At 37.1% G+C, this 19,166-nt stretch overlaps 1 protein-coding gene across 1 annotated transcript; it reads right to left on the bottom strand.

The window, feature by feature from the left end:
• Positions 1–15,916: 15,916 nt before the first annotated feature.
• Positions 15,917–18,578, bottom strand: LOC143533065 (small ribosomal subunit protein eS27y-like). The gene is made up of 4 exons (XM_077027937.1): positions 18,474–18,578; positions 17,599–17,700; positions 16,627–16,655; positions 15,917–16,277 (listed from the first exon to the last, which is right to left on the bottom strand). The coding sequence occupies exons 1-4, from the start codon at positions 18,576–18,578 to the stop codon at positions 16,151–16,153; spliced, it is 363 nt and encodes a 120-aa protein (XP_076884052.1). The 3' UTR covers positions 15,917–16,150.
• Between the last annotated feature and the right edge of the window lie 588 nt (positions 18,579–19,166).

The raw sequence follows: 19,166 nt of genomic DNA, 5'->3' as shown, positions 1-19,166 counted from the left end.
ATTTTTATGTTACAAAACTGAAGTTGGGATTTTTCAGATAAAGTTTTGGGATATTTAAGTATTTTTATATTTGGTTTATTTTGGTATGAATTTATTTACATTGATTTAGTTTTTTTTTTATTTATTTTAATTAGGATTAAATTTTATATGAAAGCAAGAGTAAATACCAAATTATGTTTTAGTTTTATTCTAAAGTTGGCATATAAAAGGAACAAGTGTTTCTTGAATCATGATATCCAACTTGGACATAGATACAAATGGATTAACCGAAACAAAACGAATATGTATATGCGAGTCAATTTGGTTTAGTTCGTTTATAACTATAAAATCATACTTGAACTATACTTTCGTTATTGAATTGAAATCAGAAAAACGCAAATGAAGGAGTACGGATGAGATTTTTTTCCTGAATACTCGTACATGTTCTGCACGCGTACCCGCAAAATCAATACTAGGATTTTAAGAATTCGATGCTTACCGGCACTGATCCGTTAGGAATAGGTATAGTTTTATTGGGAAGTCCAAGCCGTGTGTGTCTTCAAGCGGTTATTTTGGTACTCGGTACCCGTTTGGATTAAGGTATTTTGGTAATTCATACCCGTTTGATATTCTGGTTTAATTTGGTATAAAGGGTTATTGGCTTAATTTTTGGTTTTAGTATATTATGTTTTGGTTGTGGGTATTACGGCTTTGGTATTATAGTTTATTGAATGTCGATACCATAACGGTACCCATACCAATTTAGCCAATTTGGTACCCATCGAGGACCAATACCCACACCAATTCAGCTTGTTTGTTACTCATACCCGCCACCAATACCAATTTATGTGGATCTTTGAAAAAACAAACAAATTGATACCAAACCGTATATTGTACCATGAAATATGTTACGATACTCGGTCTCCGGTCTAACTGCATTTCGGTACCGGTCTTAACTAAAGGAGAACACTTTTTACATGATTTATTCCAATTCTAAAGGCAAACTTATATGATTATAAAACACATCATATGCATGAAGTGTCATTCCAAAATGGTCATTATTATATATCTTACACTATTCTAGTATAAAGACTCTAAATGGAATGGCTTTGTTTACCAGGATAGGATCCGATACAAATAAAATTAACCTACTAAATATATAAATAAATAGAGTAGTTACTGTTTTGAACTAGGGTAATTATGTTATAAAAATAAAATAGTGTAATAATTATTTTAGTTTATAGAGTAATAATAATTACTTTAATGTTAACATAATTACTCCAGTGATTTGTACACTTCTCGCAATTAAAGTCATTTGTATTTGACCCTTAATCACCATCAACACCACACCTTTTTAAGAGTTGAAAAATTAAGATGACTTATCTATAAAAGTTTGGTTTAGCTAATTCTATCATCCTTGTGCAATATGTTACCTAACCGATTTCCTAAAGGATATTGCAAAATTAGTAAGTGCAATCATAGTCATTAGCCATGGGGAGATATCGACTGTGTTCATATGTCTAATAAACCGACGCTTGATCACCCCTTTCTCAACAAAGTACCATTACGGGTTTGAATAATTTTCTCTGTACGCATTTATGTGTATGTTGATTAAAAGAGTAATAATTTGTGGATGAGAAAGGGGTGGGCGAGCGTCGACTTATGACACCGATGTAGTTAAAAGGAAACACACAAAACTTGTTCTTGAACTAGCTAAAATTCGGTTTTAACCTACACATGCAAAAAATGAGTTGGGTGGTTGAGAATTCAAAAGCAAATCTTTTGATCAATTTTATTGTGTTAGCATGCTTGTTAAATGTTAACAATAGTTAGGATTTTTCCTACTTTGTATATTAATTAATCTATTTTATAGTGTTCCGTTCACCAGTCTGACCGTTAACTAGTTGAGAAAATAAAGAACATAGTATTATGATTTCATGGGAAATGAAGTAAAAAAGAATACATATGTTGGTCCGTTTAAGAAGTAATAACAATGGAAATCACAGATAAACTAACAAATTTATTTTTGTTAGTATATGACTATTATTTTAGCAATTTAATTATTTGTATAACAGATTCTCAATCCACCATTTATACATATTTTTTCCATATCATGTGGTTTTGCAGAGAACAATGTAAAAAATTCTTATGATATCTACATATATGTAATATTTAAATTATTTTCTATATGTGTGTAACATGGCCCGGTATCCTAGTAGATAATATGGCAATGGCAATATAATGATTCTTGGATGCTTTGGATGTTCTAATATGATAGGATGCAGGTAAGGAAACACAAACCGGTGATTAACAACAAAGCATTCTAAGGCTCGAACCTGCGACCCTTCAAAGATAAAACAACAAATTTTTCACTAAACGACATCGATTCCTAGATACTTCTAGGTCCTTAAAAAATTTAATATACCGCTTCTAAAAAATTTGTAAAAAATATTGGTGTCTCGTGACACCAATCCACACCATCCACCCCTTGCATATGGACCTACTTTAAGTTGGTAATGGTATATACTAGTGACCCAAGAAAACACGCTGTATATTTATCTGTAGCCCGTAATGAACACAAACTAACCCAGTTTAACTAAACGGTTCAAAATTTTCGAGTTTACTGAAGACGAACATAGAAAGAGTTGAAGACAATTTATAACCACGAACATAAAAAGAATAAATCACAATGTTGACCAGGGGGTGTTCGGTGAATGGTGGTCGGTGATTGTAAGGCCAATTTTAGTGACTTGTGATATCAAATGACGAAACCCGTTATATGTTTTTATGGTCAAATTAATAATTAAAGCCGATGATAAAACCAGACACAAAACGAGAGCTTCGGGAACGCGCGCTTAGCTTCAACTAGTGAAAGCTTCTAGAATGTTAGTTGTTTGGCTATAAATAGAGTCTTATGTTTGTCATTTATGTGTGTGTGTTTGTAAGATGTAAATCACCACCCAAGGGGAGCTCACCTTGGGTGGGACGGTTCTTCGTTTAATGTAGTAATCTTTTACCGATAACAAGATCGTTCACTATCCATATTATATTTACATTATTGTTCGGTCGTTTGATTTACCGCCTCCGTCTCGACACTTTGTATCAAGTGCAAAATCCGTTCGAGTGGTCTTTTTGGGACCTACAACGTTTTCATGAACATGGAGGTTCAAATATTATCGAGAGCTAATCTAGGGGGCCTTTCAACAGATCATTTACATAAACCAAGACGCGTCAAACATTATGTAAGTGAAAAAAAATATAATAACTACTTTTGATTTGCTTTCTGACTATTGAATTAATTGAATCTGAATGTAATATTATAGGTTAAGGCAAGAGACGATCAAAAAAGTTTTGAAAAAGCTCCTGAACTACTTACCAACATTGGAGATGAAGAGGTGGTGATAGGGGGGGGGGGGGGGGGGTTCAACAACCAAAATCCTGAAGAATGGCATCTAAACACCATTTCCAAATCAGCTGGCTATGAATTTGATTACCAAGAAAACTATGAGTAAGTGAAAGAGAAAAATGTTTGTAAGATTTGGGCAAAGGTTTTCAAGAAAGTTTCCTTAAGTGAGTTTAAAATTTTGGTATGTAGGAGTGTAAATGCTGATGAGTTTGGACATCTGCTGTTTTATATGCTCAAGATAATTTCATTAGCACATTCATTGTTGTATGATTTGGTATATACATGTTGTTTAGTCATACCTGCATTTAGAAGAGGCATAATGTGACTTATAAGCTTAAATAGTTACATTACATGTCCTTAATGATGGTTAGGAATTTATTCTATTAAGTGTATATGCTCACTCCACTCACCGTGTGTATTTTGAAGGTAAGATGATGTCGAAGACTAGAATGATAATGAACATGGTAACAAAAAGAGGATTATGTACATCAATAATAAAAGATACAGTTGTAGTGGGTGACCACACATTGAAATACTCTTGGTTAAGAGCCGAGAATTTAGGGGGTAAACACTTGATGGTTGTCAACACTCTCACGTTGACCGCGCGGTCGGTATTTACGGGTAATCATGAAGGTTATAGACAAATTGAAGCAACTAGGAGCTATAATATGGAGGTTATAGGGGTTTCAAGAACTAAACTGGTGGGGGCATTTCAACAGGTTATCTACATCAATTAAGATGCTTCTGATATTGTGTAAGTGAAAAAAAAAACATTATGGGGAGAATTATAACTTGGTGGAAAAGGTTGAGGTTAGCCCCAAGACAACCAAGGAGAAAAATTGCAAGATCTAGACAAAAGATTTTAAAAAAGTTTGATAGGGAAGATGTACGAGAGATGTTATAAATCATATGATGACTATGAGTTTGAACTTTACTATTTTGTAGAAACTGAGAATGGTTATGAAACTTATAAAGGGGAGCATTTCTTTTTCTTTTATATTGATAAGCAATATTTATTTTTCATAGTTTAAAATTTATTATATGAAAAAAACAAGCCTTTTTCTTTTTCTTTCACATGACTTTCAACACTTTATAAAAAGAAAATAAATCTGAAATTTTGCTAAGAGGGCGATGTGAGAACATACTTTATAAAACTTTTTATGTATATAATTTTAGGAGATGTTTGGCTTTAAGGGTTGTACAACCCACACCTAGTGTTGTATATTGAAAGTTTAAAGATTCAAATCACGTGCCATCTACTAACTTTGATTTTTTTTGTTTTGTTTTTCAACACAATTATTATTATATACACACACAAGTTAATAACTAAAAGATATAGTTGGTGTAGTGGTAAGGTTGTTGGGTTATTAAACAAACCACCTAGTATAATTCTAGTATATATATTTCAAAAGTTGCTGGCTACGAGTTTGATCATGGAGAGAACTATCAGTTGGTGGAAGAGGTTGAGGTTAAACCCAGGAAAACAAAGAAGAAAGTTTGCAAGATTTGGACAAGAGTTTGATAGGGTTGATGAGGTGATAAATGTAATAAAACAAGTAAAATTCTACTCAAACACCACCTAGGCCTATCAACTAGGCTTAATTACACACCATTCAACATGTACTTCGTATGCTCAGTATACGACCCGTATATTGAAATCTTGGATTTGACTTTTTCAGATGTCATACGCTTTATATGTGTTGTTATACGGTTCATATAGCTTAGCCCAATTCCCCAATTGTAACTTTTGGTTTGAATATTATAGGAAATACAGTTGATCACTTTGTATTATTAAGAATACATATAATGTGATAACGATAATAAGTTTAGGAAACTAAATAAACTAAGTAAGAGACATAAGCAAGGAGATATATAAGATACAAATGCATTTAAAAACACATCTTCAATATCTCGTTTTTTCCTTTATGTGGTGTAACGAATTCAACTATATCGGTTAGATTCGTTACATACACTAAACTCAATAAATTCATTAGTAACCACCTAGAATGGTATTGACATATGTATAACTAATGATAAAAAAAATCATATTTCAAACGACATGTATTCGGTTGGTAAAACCCGTGCATTTACAAAACTCACTTGTTGCGGCGGTGAAGCTAAGCGACTTCTGCCAATATCATTTAAGTTTGATATGGCACATGCACTAAACCCTAAAAGTAAATTAATAAACACCCAAAAAGCAGCATATTTATTAACAAAAAAAAAAGCAACACAATTTTAATCAGTATTTGTTAAATTTGTGACGGTACTGATACTTAAATACTCAATCGATCATTCCTAAAAGTAAATTAGTAAACATTCAAAATAAAAATAAGAATTTTTTAAAAAAAATACCCGATGTAAAACCATCACATCACGCGACTTGGACGAGTCGCATACCTTTAAATCTTATAAAATTACAAAATATATAGATTGTAAAAAACACCAAAGCTAAGGGACTTGTGTTGCCAATTGGTGTTATTATTACTGTAAGGCCCCGAACCCGGTGACCCTACTTTAGCGTCGGATTTACTCATAAACACAGTTCTCCAAATCAGAGTTTATTAAAACTTTTCGCGGAATATAAAACATCAATCATTTGTTACAAAACATTAAATCTTTTCTTTAATACCATAACACAAAACTTTATATTTAAAACATCTTTACTTCTTTCTTCAGATGCCAGCCGTTCAATCCATGCCGTGTGTCATCCTCATGCTAACTCTATAATCAGCTCACCTGCGTGCATACTAAAAGTCAGCTTCGCTGAGTGAGTTCTAGTTAATCGAACGCCATACAATACATACACATACATAAATATCCGTAGATACATATCCATACTTCACTAGTTACCCTTCTGTTCTACATACATACTCGCTACCATACATACATACATATCTACAATCACTAACCTCAGTCTACCGAGAGTACGTTCATAGTTCACCGTCTATACCTGTACTCAAGGTCGTGAACACGTACAAGGTTCGCAGTCCTTACCTATGTTCACCATTTATGGTACGTACAAGGATCGCGGTCCTTCCCTATACCATAGTACATCCACAACACGTACAAGGTTCACAGTCCTTCCCTATGTTGCAACTTATTTCATAGCACGTACGAGGTTCGCAGTCCTACCCTAAGCTACAAAATCAGCACGTATAAGGTTCACAGTCCTTTCCTATGCTGAAATACATCCACTACACGTACAAGGTTCGCAGTCCTTCCCTATGTTGCAACCTAATTCATAGCACGTACGAGGTTCGCAGTCCTCCCCTATGCTACAAATACAGCACGTATAAGGTTCACAGTCCTTTCCTATGCTGCAACCTAATTCATAGCACGTACGAGGTTCGCAGTCCTCCCCTATGCTACAAATACAGCACGTATAAGGTTCACAGTCCTTTCCTATGCTGCAACCTAATTCATAGCACGTACGAGGTTCGCAGTCCTCCCCTATGCTACAAATACAGCACGTATAAGGTTCACAGTCCTTAACTACGCCATCACCAGCCGAGTCTATGTCCGACAGAAGCTAGAGGGATTTGCCATCCTAACTTACTATGTCGAACGTAGAACTCACATGCCATTCGTGTACCTATATACACATACTTACATTATAACATAAGAACACTCTAGGCATTCCTTACCTCATTCATTTAACAACCATACCCCTTGTCGTTACGTGCAATATCCGAAGATCGTTCACGCCCCGACAAGTATTTATTTGAAATATTCATACATCTTCGATATATAATATTCGTGCCTTTATTTTTAACCTGACAGTACGCGCAATATCCGAAGATCGTTCGCGTACCGACAAACAATCATTCATATCTATCACACATATCACACATGACATACACTTATCACTTAGGATAAATGTATTAACAACACATCGAGTATGCACACAGCCCCGAAAACATAACAAGGAATGGGGCTAGAAACTCACCTGAATTCTGCTTCTTTTTCTGATAGCTGTAAATCCCTTCTCTATCTGAGCTCGGCTGACTGTACAAGTTACACGTATCAATACTCGTCTGATCTAATCTGGCGGCCTAGTATTAGCTTACTTTTACTTATCGCTTTTAATTTATTTTCTAATCAAACTTGGCTTTAGGCGAAGTTAACCCTCGGGCGAACTTGGCTTCAGGCGAAGTTAAACCTCAGGCGAACTTAGCTTTAGGCGAAGTTAAACCTCAGGCGAACTTAGCTTTAGGCGAAGTTAAACCTCAGGCGAACTTATCATCAGGCGAACTTAAACCTCAGGCGAACTTGTCATCAGGCGAACTTAGCTTGCAGGCGAAGTTCATCAGGCGAACTTAGCTTGCAGGCGAAGTTCATCGCTTGAAGGCGAAGTTGCCCAGATGAAGGCGAAGTTGCCCAGATGTCCGCTGTTTCGGTTTCTGATCAACATTTCGGGCGATTTTAACACCCTTGTTAAGGTTCAATACCACCCACTACACTTCCCGACCATTTTTGGTCGTTTATACACTAAAAGCTCGGATCTTTAAACTTCCTAGATCAAGAATCATACCTTTTTGAGCTTGTTTGGATCTCGTTTATCTTGGTATCACCACTAATCTTTCTCTCTTACCCGGACCTCGCTCGATCCTTCCTTCTTTCTCGGCCCGGCCGGCGGCGGTTTTGGGTGTGCTTGGTGTGTGTGTTAGGGAGTTTGGTGAAAAATGAAAGACATTTTGGGTTTAGGGGATATTTATATCCCTGAAATTCCATGGACCTAAGGCCCATTCTCATTTAACCCATCTCTATTAATCCAAGTCCATAACCCACATCCATTACCCGACACTAGCCCGACCCATACCAACTCCTATTCTTTTATTTATTTCCTGATAACCCGAGTAAACTTTCCCTCTATTATTAAGTAATATAATTAATATTATCTTGAAATTTCGGGATGTTACAAGTCTTCCCTCCTTAAAGAGGTTTCGTCCCCGAAACCTAACTTATTCCCTATAAAAGGAAAACTTCTTATATTTACACGCTTTATTGAATCGCCTTCGCTTTCTGAGTTATCCTTCTTACTTCCGACTTTGCAGTCATCGAATGGTGGTCATGTGTTTTAGCTATTTAAGGTAGCTTGTCCATGAGACCCTCGATGTACCACAACTCATCTCATACCTCCAAGGGCTTCGATTAGTACTTTTAACACTATTGTCTAAAACAACCTTTCATCATAACATAATAATCATTCATAACCAAACTCAATATATTACACGTCACTGATAAACATAAGTTTTAAACCTTAACACAAAACAAGTCCTTAAGCAAAAGTAACTTAATAAAACCATTGCATGAGCAATTATTCCTTCATCAAGCGTTCCTCTCTGCAGTTTCCCCAAGTCTTCATCCTTTCGCACCTTCCGCCCCTGATTCCTTGCAATCCCTAGCCATGTGGTCAGCTTTTCCGCATTTGTAGCACTTTGGACGATCAGGGCAGTCTCGAGAGTAATGCCCACCCTTTCCGCACCGATAGCACCTGTCTGTCCCAATCCTGCATTCCCCCGGGTGCACTCGCCCACACGTCTTACACGCATCCTTGTTCCCAACCTTGGTCTTCCTCTCATCAGTTGTTGTCACCATCTCGCCAGACCGCTTAGCAGAGGTAGCCCATTTCTTCTCCTTCTTTTCCCCACCACCACATCGTCCTCAGCCAGGTCAGCATAAACCACTTCTGCAAGTTCAACAGCAGAGTCAAAAGTAGCAGGTTTATTTGCCCTGACCAACATGCGGACTTTTTGTGGCAATCCCCTCACATAACATTTGATTCTTTTGACCTCAGTGTCAACCATATCAGGCACCAACCTAGATAGTCGGTTGAATTCAGTAGTATACTCACGATGCGTCATCGTACCGGCCTTTAAATTCAAGAACTTCATCTCCGTCCTTTCAACCTCGGCATCTGCGCAGAACTTTTTCATCACCAACTCCTTCAGATCGTCCCATCTCAACGCCTTGATCTCATCCCTAGTCTTTCTCTGCTCCACACCTTCCCACCAATACATAGCTTCTTCCTCAAATGACTGAGTAGCATAACCCACAGCTTGGTCGGGACGGCATTCGCTAATGCGGATAACCTTGTCCATTGTGGCTATCCATTGGAGAGTAGCGATTGCGTCTCCCAAACCAGTCAGCTTTGGCGGGTCGCATCCTTTGAAGGACTTATAGTTGCACCCACCTTGGCCTCTTCTCCTGTCATCGACTTTCACAGACTTATCCTCACTCGAGGCCCCTCTTTCTCCTTCCCCATCCTTCCTACCATCACCACCCGCCCCTTCAGCAGTTCGTTCACGGCTTCCAGCAGATCCTTCGGGATTCAGGTTCTTCACAGCAGCAACTACAGCTTGAACAATGGCTGCCTGAACTGCAGGGCTAAGTTGAACTTCTTCGTTGTTGTTCTTGTCTCCTCCAGCGGCGCTTCCTTCATCTTCGGTGTGGGAAGCTTCTTCTACCGAGGGTTGCCGGACAAGACGAGGCCTGCCACGACGTCCAGTGCGACCCCCAGTTCCCACAAATTCTCCAGCTCCAGCCATCAGTATTCTAAAAGGGACAACACAAACATCCTCACTCAAGGAACTATTTAGTACAAGGATAGCAAGGCTAACAGGTAATAACAGTGGCCAGCTGTGACTAGCTGATCACATTGCTTTCCGTGTCCTATACACTTCCCTTTATGAGTCTCTTTGTGCTGGTTCTACTTAAGCAGTTAGTCACATCAAACAATCAATTATTCCTATCCCTTTTGTTCACATATCTTTCCTTTCTCCTTAACATATATCATTTAATCATACACTTTACCTTTACTGATCTTACTTGAGCGACACATGGCATTCTTGGACTGGCATCTTCTTTACTTTCTTACTTAAATCCCATTCTCTGTTCGAGTCTAAGCATGTAGGATGCTTAAATCTCTCGAACTTTGCTCTGATACCAACTTGTAAGGCCCCGAACCCGGTGACCCTACTTTAGCGTCGGATTAACTCATAAACACAGTTCTCCAAATCAGAGTTTATTAAAACTTTTCGCGGAATATAAAACATCAATCATTTGTTACAAAACATTAAATCTTTTCTTTGATACCATAACACAAAACTTTATATTTAAAACATCTTTACTTCTTTCTTCAGATGCCAGCCGTTCAATCCATGCCGTGTGTCATCCTCATGCTAACTCTATAATCAGCTCACCTGCGTGCATACTAAAAGTCAGCTTCGCTGAGTGAGTTCTAGTTAATCGAACGCCATACAATACATACACATACATAAATATCCGTAGATACATATCCATACTTCACTAGTTACCCTTCTGTTCTACATACATACTCGCTACCATACATACATACATATCTACAATCACTAACCTCAGTCTACCGAGAGTACGTTCATAGTTCACCGTCTATACCTGTACTCAAGGTCGTGAACACGTACAAGGTTCGCAGTCCTTACCTATGTTCACCATTTATGGTACGTACAAGGATCGCGGTCCTTCCCTATACCATAGTACATCCACAACACGTACAAGGTTCACAGTCCTTCCCTATGTTGCAACTTATTTCATAGCACGTACGAGGTTCGCAGTCCTCCCCTAAGCTACAAAATCAGCACGTATAAGGTTCACAGTCCTTTCCTATGCTGAAATACATCCACTACACGTACAAGGTTCGCAGTCCTTCCCTATGTTGCAACCTAATTCATAGCACGTACGAGGTTCGCAGTCCTCCCCTATGCTACAAATACAGCACGTATAAGGTTCACAGTCCTTTCCTATGCTGCAACCTAATTCATAGCACGTACGAGGTTCGCAGTCCTCCCCTATGCTACAAATACAGCACGTATAAGGTTCACAGTCCTTTCCTATGCTGCAACCTAATTCATAGCACGTACGAGGTTCGCAGTCCTCCCCTATGCTACAAATACAGCACGTATAAGGTTCACAGTCCTTTCCTATGCTGCAACCTAATTCATAGCACGTACGAGGTTCGCAGTCCTCCCCTATGCTACAAATACAGCACGTATAAGGTTCACAGTCCTTTCCTATGCTGCAACCTAATTCATAGCACGTACGAGGTTCGCAGTCCTCCCCTATGCTACAAATACAGCACGTATAAGGTTCACAGTCCTTTCCTATGCTGCAACCTAATTCATAGCACGTACGAGGTTCGTAGTCCTCCCCTATGCTACAAATACAGCACGTATAAGGTTCACAGTCCTTTCCTATGCTGCAACCTAATTCATAGCACGTACGAGGTTCGCAGTCCTCCCCTATGCTACAAATACAGCACGTATAAGGTTCACAGTCCTTTCCTATGCTGCAACCTAATTCATAGCACGTACGAGGTTCGCAGTCCTCCCCTATGCTACAAATACAGCTCGTATAAGGTTCACAGTCCTTTCCTATGCTGCAACCTAATTCATAGCACGTACGAGGTTCGCAGTCCTCCCCTATGCTACAAATACAGCACGTATAAGGTTCACAGTCCTTTCCTATGCTGCAACCTAATTCATAGCACGTACGAGGTTCGCAGTCCTCCCCTATGCTACAAATACAGCACGTATAAGGTTCACAGTCCTTTCCTACGCTGCAACCTAATTCATAGCACGTACGAGGTTCGCAGTCCTCCCCTATGCTACAAATACAGCACGTATAAGGTTCACAGTCCTTTCCTACGCTGCAACCTAATTCATAGCACGTACGAGGTTCGCAGTCCTCCCCTATGCTACAAATACAGCACGTATAAGGTTCACAGTCCTTTCCTATGCTGCAACCTAATTCATAGCACGTACGAGGTTCGCAGTCCTCCCCTATGCTACAAATACAGCACGTATAAGGTTCACAGTCCTTAACTACGCCATCACCAGCCGAGTCTATGTCCGACAGAAGCTAGAGGGATTTGCCATCCTAACTTACTATGTCGAACGTAGAACTCACATGCCATTCGTGTACCTATATACACATACTTACATTATAACATAAGAACACTCTAGGCATTCCTTACCTCATTCATTTAACAACCATACCCCTTGTCGTTACGTGCAATATCCGAAGATCGTTCACGCCCCGACAAGTATTTATTTGAAATATTCATACATCTTCGATATATAATATTCGTGCCTTTATTTTTAACCTGACAGTACGCGCAATATCCGAAGATCGTTCGCGTACCGACAAACAATCATTCATATCTATCACACATATCACACATGACATACACTTATCACTTAGGATAAATGTATTAACAACACATCGAGTATGCACACAGCCCCGAAAACATAACAAGGAATGGGGCTAGAAACTCACCTGAATTCTGCTTCTTTTTCTGATAGCTGTAAATCCCTTCTCTATCTGAGCTCGGCTGACTGTACAAGTTACACGTATCAATACTCGTCTGATCTAATCTGGCGGCCTAGTATTAGCTTACTTTTACTTATCGCTTTTAATTTATTTTCTAATCAAACTTGGCTTTAGGCGAAGTTAACCCTCGGGCGAACTTGGCTTCAGGCGAAGTTAAACCTCAGGCGAACTTAGCTTTAGGCGAAGTTAAACCTCAGGCGAACTTAGCTTTAGGCGAAGTTAAACCTCAGGCGAACTTAGCTTTAGGCGAAGTTAAACCTCATGCGAACTTATCATCAGGCGAACTTAAACCTCAGGCGAACTTGTCATCAGGCGAACTTAGCTTGCAGGCGAAGTTCATCAGGCGAACTTAGCTTACAGGCGAAGTTCATCGCTTGAAGGCGAAGTTGCCCAGATGAAGGCGAAGTTGCCCAGATGTCCGCTGTTTCGGTTTCTGATCAACATGTCGGGCGATTTTAACACCCTTGTTAAGGTTCAATACCACCCACTACACTTCCCGACCATTTTTGGTCGTTTATACACTAAAAGCTCGGATCTTTAAACTTCCAAGATCAAGAATCATACCTTTTTGAGCTTGTTTGGATCTCGTTTATCTTGGTATCACCACTAATCTCTCTCTCTTACCCGGACCTCGCTCGATCCTTCCTTCTTTCTCGGCCCGGCCGGCGGCGGTTTTGGGTGTGCTTGGTGTGTGTGTTAGGGAGTTTGGTGAAAAATGAAAGACATTTTGGGTTTAGGGGATATTTATATCCCTGAAATCCCATGGACCTAAGGCCCATTCTCATTTAAGCCATCTCTATTAATCCAAGTCCATAACCCACATCCATTACCCGACACTAGCCCGACCCATACCAACTCCTATTCTTTTATTTATTTCCTGATAACCCGAGTAAACTTTCCCTCTATTATTAAGTAATATAATTAATATTATCTTGAAATTTCGGGATGTTACAATTACGTTTTGAAATAGAAGTTGCTTAAGGGGTGTTTGGGATTCCTTATTTTCATCCTCTTATAACTTACAAACTTTTTGAAAAGTTAATAAGGTGTATAAGGTGTTTGTCAAATCATAAGGCCTTATGGGGTTTAATTTATGGGCAAGGCAAAATAAAGGGGTTTGAAAAGTTAGGAATCTCTAACTTATTAACTTAATGAGTTTGATTTACCTATTACACCCTTTTAACCCTCAAAACTCATTACACTTCATTTAAAAAAGAGTGTCTTTTTTAGTCATTTTGGTTTTCTCCAACACATAAGCTAATACAAACATTTTTTTTAAACTTTTTTTAAAAATTCATAAGTTAATAAGGTCTTTTAACAAGATGTCCTTTTTCACTTAAATAAGGAATCCCAAACACACCCTTAATATTAAAGCAGAGTAATATTAGGGTGTGTTTGGGATTCCTTATTTTCTTCTCCTTATAACTTATTGTGATAGAATAAGTTATTTTTGTGTTAAAATAGTGTTTGGGAATACAAAAGTCCTTTTCCATTTCTCCTTATCTAATAGGCTAAAATATAAGTTTTCAATAAGTTAGGATTTCCTAACTTATCTCCTTATCAATACAACTTCCCATTACACCCTCATCCCACCATTCCACCTAGCTCTTTAACCACCTACCCTTACTAACAAAAATGTCCTTTTTAGTCATTTTACATCAATAAGTTATACCAAACACTTTTTAAAACACAATTTATTACCTTATATTAATCCAAACACTTTTTTAGAAACCCCTTATTGAAAACCCATAATACATTTTTTAGGTAACATATTGCACAAGGATGATTAGTTAGGAAAACCCATCATCCTTGTCCAATATGTTACCTAACTAATTTCCTTAAGGATATTGCAAAATTAGTAAGTGCAATCATAGTCTAAGCCATGGGGCGATATCGATTGTGTTCATATGTCTAATAAACCGACGCGTGATCACCCCTTTCTCAACAAAGAATCATTACGGGTTTAAATAAATTTCTATGTACGCATTTATGTGTATGCTGATTAAAAGAGTAATAATTTGTGGATGAGAAAGGGGTGGGCGAGCGTCTGTTTATGACACCGATGTAGTTAAAAGAAAACACACAAAACTTGTTCTTGAACTAGCTAAAATTCGGTTTCAGCCAACACATGCAAAAAATGAGTTGGGTGGTTGAGAATCCAAAAGAAAATATTTTGATCAATCTTATTGTGTTAGCATGCTTGTTAAATGTTAACACTTAACAATAGTTAGGATTTTTCCTACTTTGTGTACTTTTAAACATTTAATTAATCTATGAAATAGCGTTCAGTGAATTGGTATTATGATTTAATGGGAAATGAGGTAAAAAGAATACATATCCTAGTAACACGGTGTGTTGGTCCGTTTAAAAAGTAAAAACATTGAAAATCACATGTAAACTAACAAATTTAAAGTTATATTTTTAGTATGACTATTATTTCAGCAATTCAATTATTTATATAACCACCATTTATACATATTTTTCCTGTATCTTGTGGTTTTGCAGAGAACAATATAAAAAATTCTTATAATGTTTACGTATATATAATATTTAAAATATTTTTCATGTGTGTGTAATATGACAATGGCTTTAGTGGATAATATGACAATGGCTAGTATCCACATACTAGTATCCTAGTAGATAATATGACAATGGCTTTAGTGGATTTTACTTATAGAATATAATGATTCATGGATCCTTAGATGTTCTAATATGATACTGATACGATGCAGGTAAGGAAACACAAGCCGGTGATTAACAACAAAGCATTCTAAGGCTCGAACCTACGACCCATCAAAGATAAAAACAACAAATTTTCCATTAGACCACATTGACTCCTAGATACTTTTAGGTCTTTAAAAAAATTAATATATCGCTTTCAAGAAATTTGTAAAAAAAACATTGGTGTCTCATGACCTTAATCCACACTATCCACCCTTGCATATGGACCTACTTTAAGTTGGTATATACTAGGACCCAAGAAAACACGCTATATATTTTCTGTAGACCGTAATGAACACAAACCAACCATTTTAACTGCACGGTTCAAAATTTTCGAAATTACTTGAAGACGAACATAGAAAGAGTTGAAGACGATTTATAACCGACCAACATTAAAGCCACAATAAGAAAAAAAATACAAATTTTTCTCAAACTCAACAATTGTTCATAAAAAACAAGGCGGCAACATTAATGTAGAGCAACAAAGATCCAGAATTTCCAGCAGCGTTACATAGAACAAGAGTTTTATAAAAACTAAAGAAACTGGATAATAATAAACTTAAACAAAGTCAAAAAACACATCAAAAACATATTACCCTTGTATGCAAGCAGCAGCCCAAGTGTTTTGAACTCAGACACAATGCCAGCGAAAGGGTAAAACCTTCATCATCTTCATCAATCACCCTTCCTCCTAAACGAGCACCCTTCGGTGAGCCTAGCCTTACCACCGGTGGGCTGGCATAACACCGTCTGGCAGTTTCCGCACACCACCACTGTCTGAGAATGGCTAAACACGGTGGTTCTGTAAATCCAAATAATAACATTTCAATCAATCATATAACATAAATAAACATAAACAAGAAGTCAAGTTGTGATCTTAATGTAAACATGAGCTCATAACACGCATTACGCTTGAGGTGATGATGAAAATGAATTTTGAGTGTTTGAACAAATTATGAAGCATCAATTGAACAAATCTGACCGATTACGATAAAGATATATGATATTTTGGTGCTTTAAAAGTTTAAAATGATATAATATTTCCAATCAATAAAAGATTATTAATGTGCATTTTAAAACCAAGCTTGTGATTACAAATTTACAATACAACTTTTAAGAGAAAATACAAAAATATAAAGATCAATACTTACATATTGAAGCAGCCTTGGCATTTGACATCCTGCACAAACCAAACTAATCAGAATATATACGATTACATCCTAAGAAGCTTCAATTCAAATACGTGTTTAGTATGGGCACGAACAAGCTACTCAAGCAAGGATCGATAAAAAAGCTTTAAATGAGCCGATCATTTTCAGCTCAAGCCAAGCCCGAGTCTCAAATGAATGAAGCTCATTTAGTTATCAAGCATTCAAGCCCCGTTTAGGATACTCGTTTAGCCTTGTCCGGACTTAACAAGCCTAAACAAGCTTCCCAAACAAGGCTCAAGCTTTTTAAATCCAAGCCTTGCATGGGAAACTCGTTTGAATTTGAGCCGAATCCGAGACTCAAACAAAGCTTAATTTGTAATTTTTTATAAAGTTTTACTTATTTTAAACTTCTATATATTCATTTCGCATTGCACAGTCGAGCTCTGGCTCATTTAAAGTACACAAGTTTGAGCCAAGCTTAAGCTAATTTAAAGTTTTTTCTGAAAATATATAAACATAATTAAAACCATATATAAGACAATTAACTAATAACTAATAACACATGAACCAGGCTCAAGCCTCAGAAAAGAGCTCAAAACAAACCGAACTCAAGTAAGACAAAACTGGCCGAGCTCGGACCGTTTACACCACTAACATTTAGCAATTGTGATTCAATACTTCCCTAAAAATATATATTGTTAAAAAAACTGCAACTTTAAACATCAATTAAACTTCAAACAGTATTTAACAATTATAAATAAATAAATAACAGATAAGCTATGCCCGAGCTTAAAAACCGACTCACGAGCCAAGCTCAAGCTTCAGAAAAGAGCTTGAAACTAACCGAGCTCGAGTAAGCCAAAACAATTGTGATTCTATACTTTCCTAAAAATATATATTATAAAAAAAACTGATTCTATAATGCCATTTTAAAATTAATAATAATAATAATAATAATAATAATAAAAGTACCATGAAGAATGAATTAGGAGACTGGACAAGCCTCTTAAGCTTATGCTTCCTCTTCTCCAATTCAGCTGGCGGATTCAACAGATCAACATCATTCGGTAAAACCTAACAATATTAATATTAATATTAATATTCATTCATTCATTCATTCCATTAATCAATAAATCAATCAAACATATATAAACAGTAGTACAAATACAAATCAATACATGATATGATTTGATTAAAAGGACTCACCATCTTTGTTGATTGATGTTTGCAGCCGCCTCAGGAAAACCCTAGAAAATGTAGTAGATGCAAAAGAGGAGTGTGTGAATTAGGTGTTTGTTTGTATATAGATATCAAAATATGTGTAGAAGAGACTAATGAGATGTTGAATTGGGCTTTGTTTATTATTAATGGGCCGGTTTTAGACCCAACTTTAAGTAGGAGCTGATTTATAATTTAGATACTTCATTCTTAATTGGTGGATAATAGGACCCGGTGTATCTAACCCGGAATCGGTTTCTAACCGTACTTGACCTGCGGGTATGTGTAGATATAGGATTTCTCCTCGGAGTCATACCCAGAACCGGAAATACTTGGTCAAAACATACTCCAGTCATATACCCAACTATACCCGGAACTGGTTCCTGCCTGACCCGGTTTTGACTTTTGTTGACTATACCCGGAACCGATTTCAATATGACTTCGGTTCCTGAGAATACATGGTTTGTGCTATCTCTAGTTGGATATGTTATATGTGAATACCGTTTTTAAAAAATTGAAATTATAATGCCTTATAATATAATAATAAGATTGCATAATGAATACATAATTTAGTTGTTTTTTAAAATGGCCAAGGGCAACCGGGTGCCAAGGGATTCCGAAAGGCTTACCATCTGCATACAACTCATCTTATTCAAGTTTGAATCTCTCTTACAGTGGTGTTGCCCATATTTTAAAACTTGCACATAAAAATAGGAATCAAACTTAAACGCCATCTTAGAAAGAAATCCTAAGAAAAGCCTCTGACCAATTCACCAAAGTAAAGGTATATGAAACATGAAGATGGCGATGACTACAGGTACAAAGTAGCTTATGTGGATTCAAATAACACAAGATATAAAACAAAAGGAAAATTATCCTTTCATATGTAATATGTATGTTTTATTTTGTGTAACATCTATATTCCTTTCATATTGTATATCTCATATCTCACTTTGTCATTTCAATGTCTCGCGTTGTTGGTCATTTTCATCTCATTCCTGTCATCACTAACTAGATTTATCATCAATTTCTTCAGTTATTCATTACTCACATTCGTACCTCTTCCTCTTTTCATGTAACTCCACTCGTCGAACACTTCTTACGCGTGTAGTCTTGCCAACACCACCATCTACCTGAATCACCACTAAGCACGATGCAAATCACCACCTTAGCCCACTTCATATGCTCCTTTTTCTTGGTGTAAATTACATCATCACATGGTTTCATTTATGCTTAAAATCTTATACTTAGACCATGTGTAGTCATAACTCTCTACATGTGGGCATTTTGCGTCATGTGGCGCCCAGTCAGCTTTTCAAAAT

This window comes from Bidens hawaiensis, unplaced genomic scaffold (genome assembly GCF_021521415.1).
Source record: "Bidens hawaiensis isolate Kalapana, Puna unplaced genomic scaffold, B.hawaiensis_p1.1 tig00009618_1, whole genome shotgun sequence".
NCBI lineage: Eukaryota > Viridiplantae > Streptophyta > Magnoliopsida > Asterales > Asteraceae > Bidens > Bidens hawaiensis.
This window is presented reverse-complemented; position numbering and strand designations above follow the sequence as displayed.

Excerpts from the sequence above, each read along its gene's own strand:
- LOC143533065 (XM_077027937.1), bottom strand. The coding sequence starts at position 18,578 with ATGGCGTTTAAGTTTGATTCCTATTTTTATGTGCAAGTTTTAAAATAT. Across the intron at positions 16,656-17,598 it reads CTCCTAATTCATTCTTCATG|GATGTCAAATGCCAAGGCTG; the intron begins GTACTTTTATTA and ends TGGTTTGTGCAG. Across the intron at positions 16,278-16,626 it reads TGCCAAGGCTGCTTCAATAT|AACCACCGTGTTTAGCCATT; the intron begins GTAAGTATTGAT and ends TTGGATTTACAG.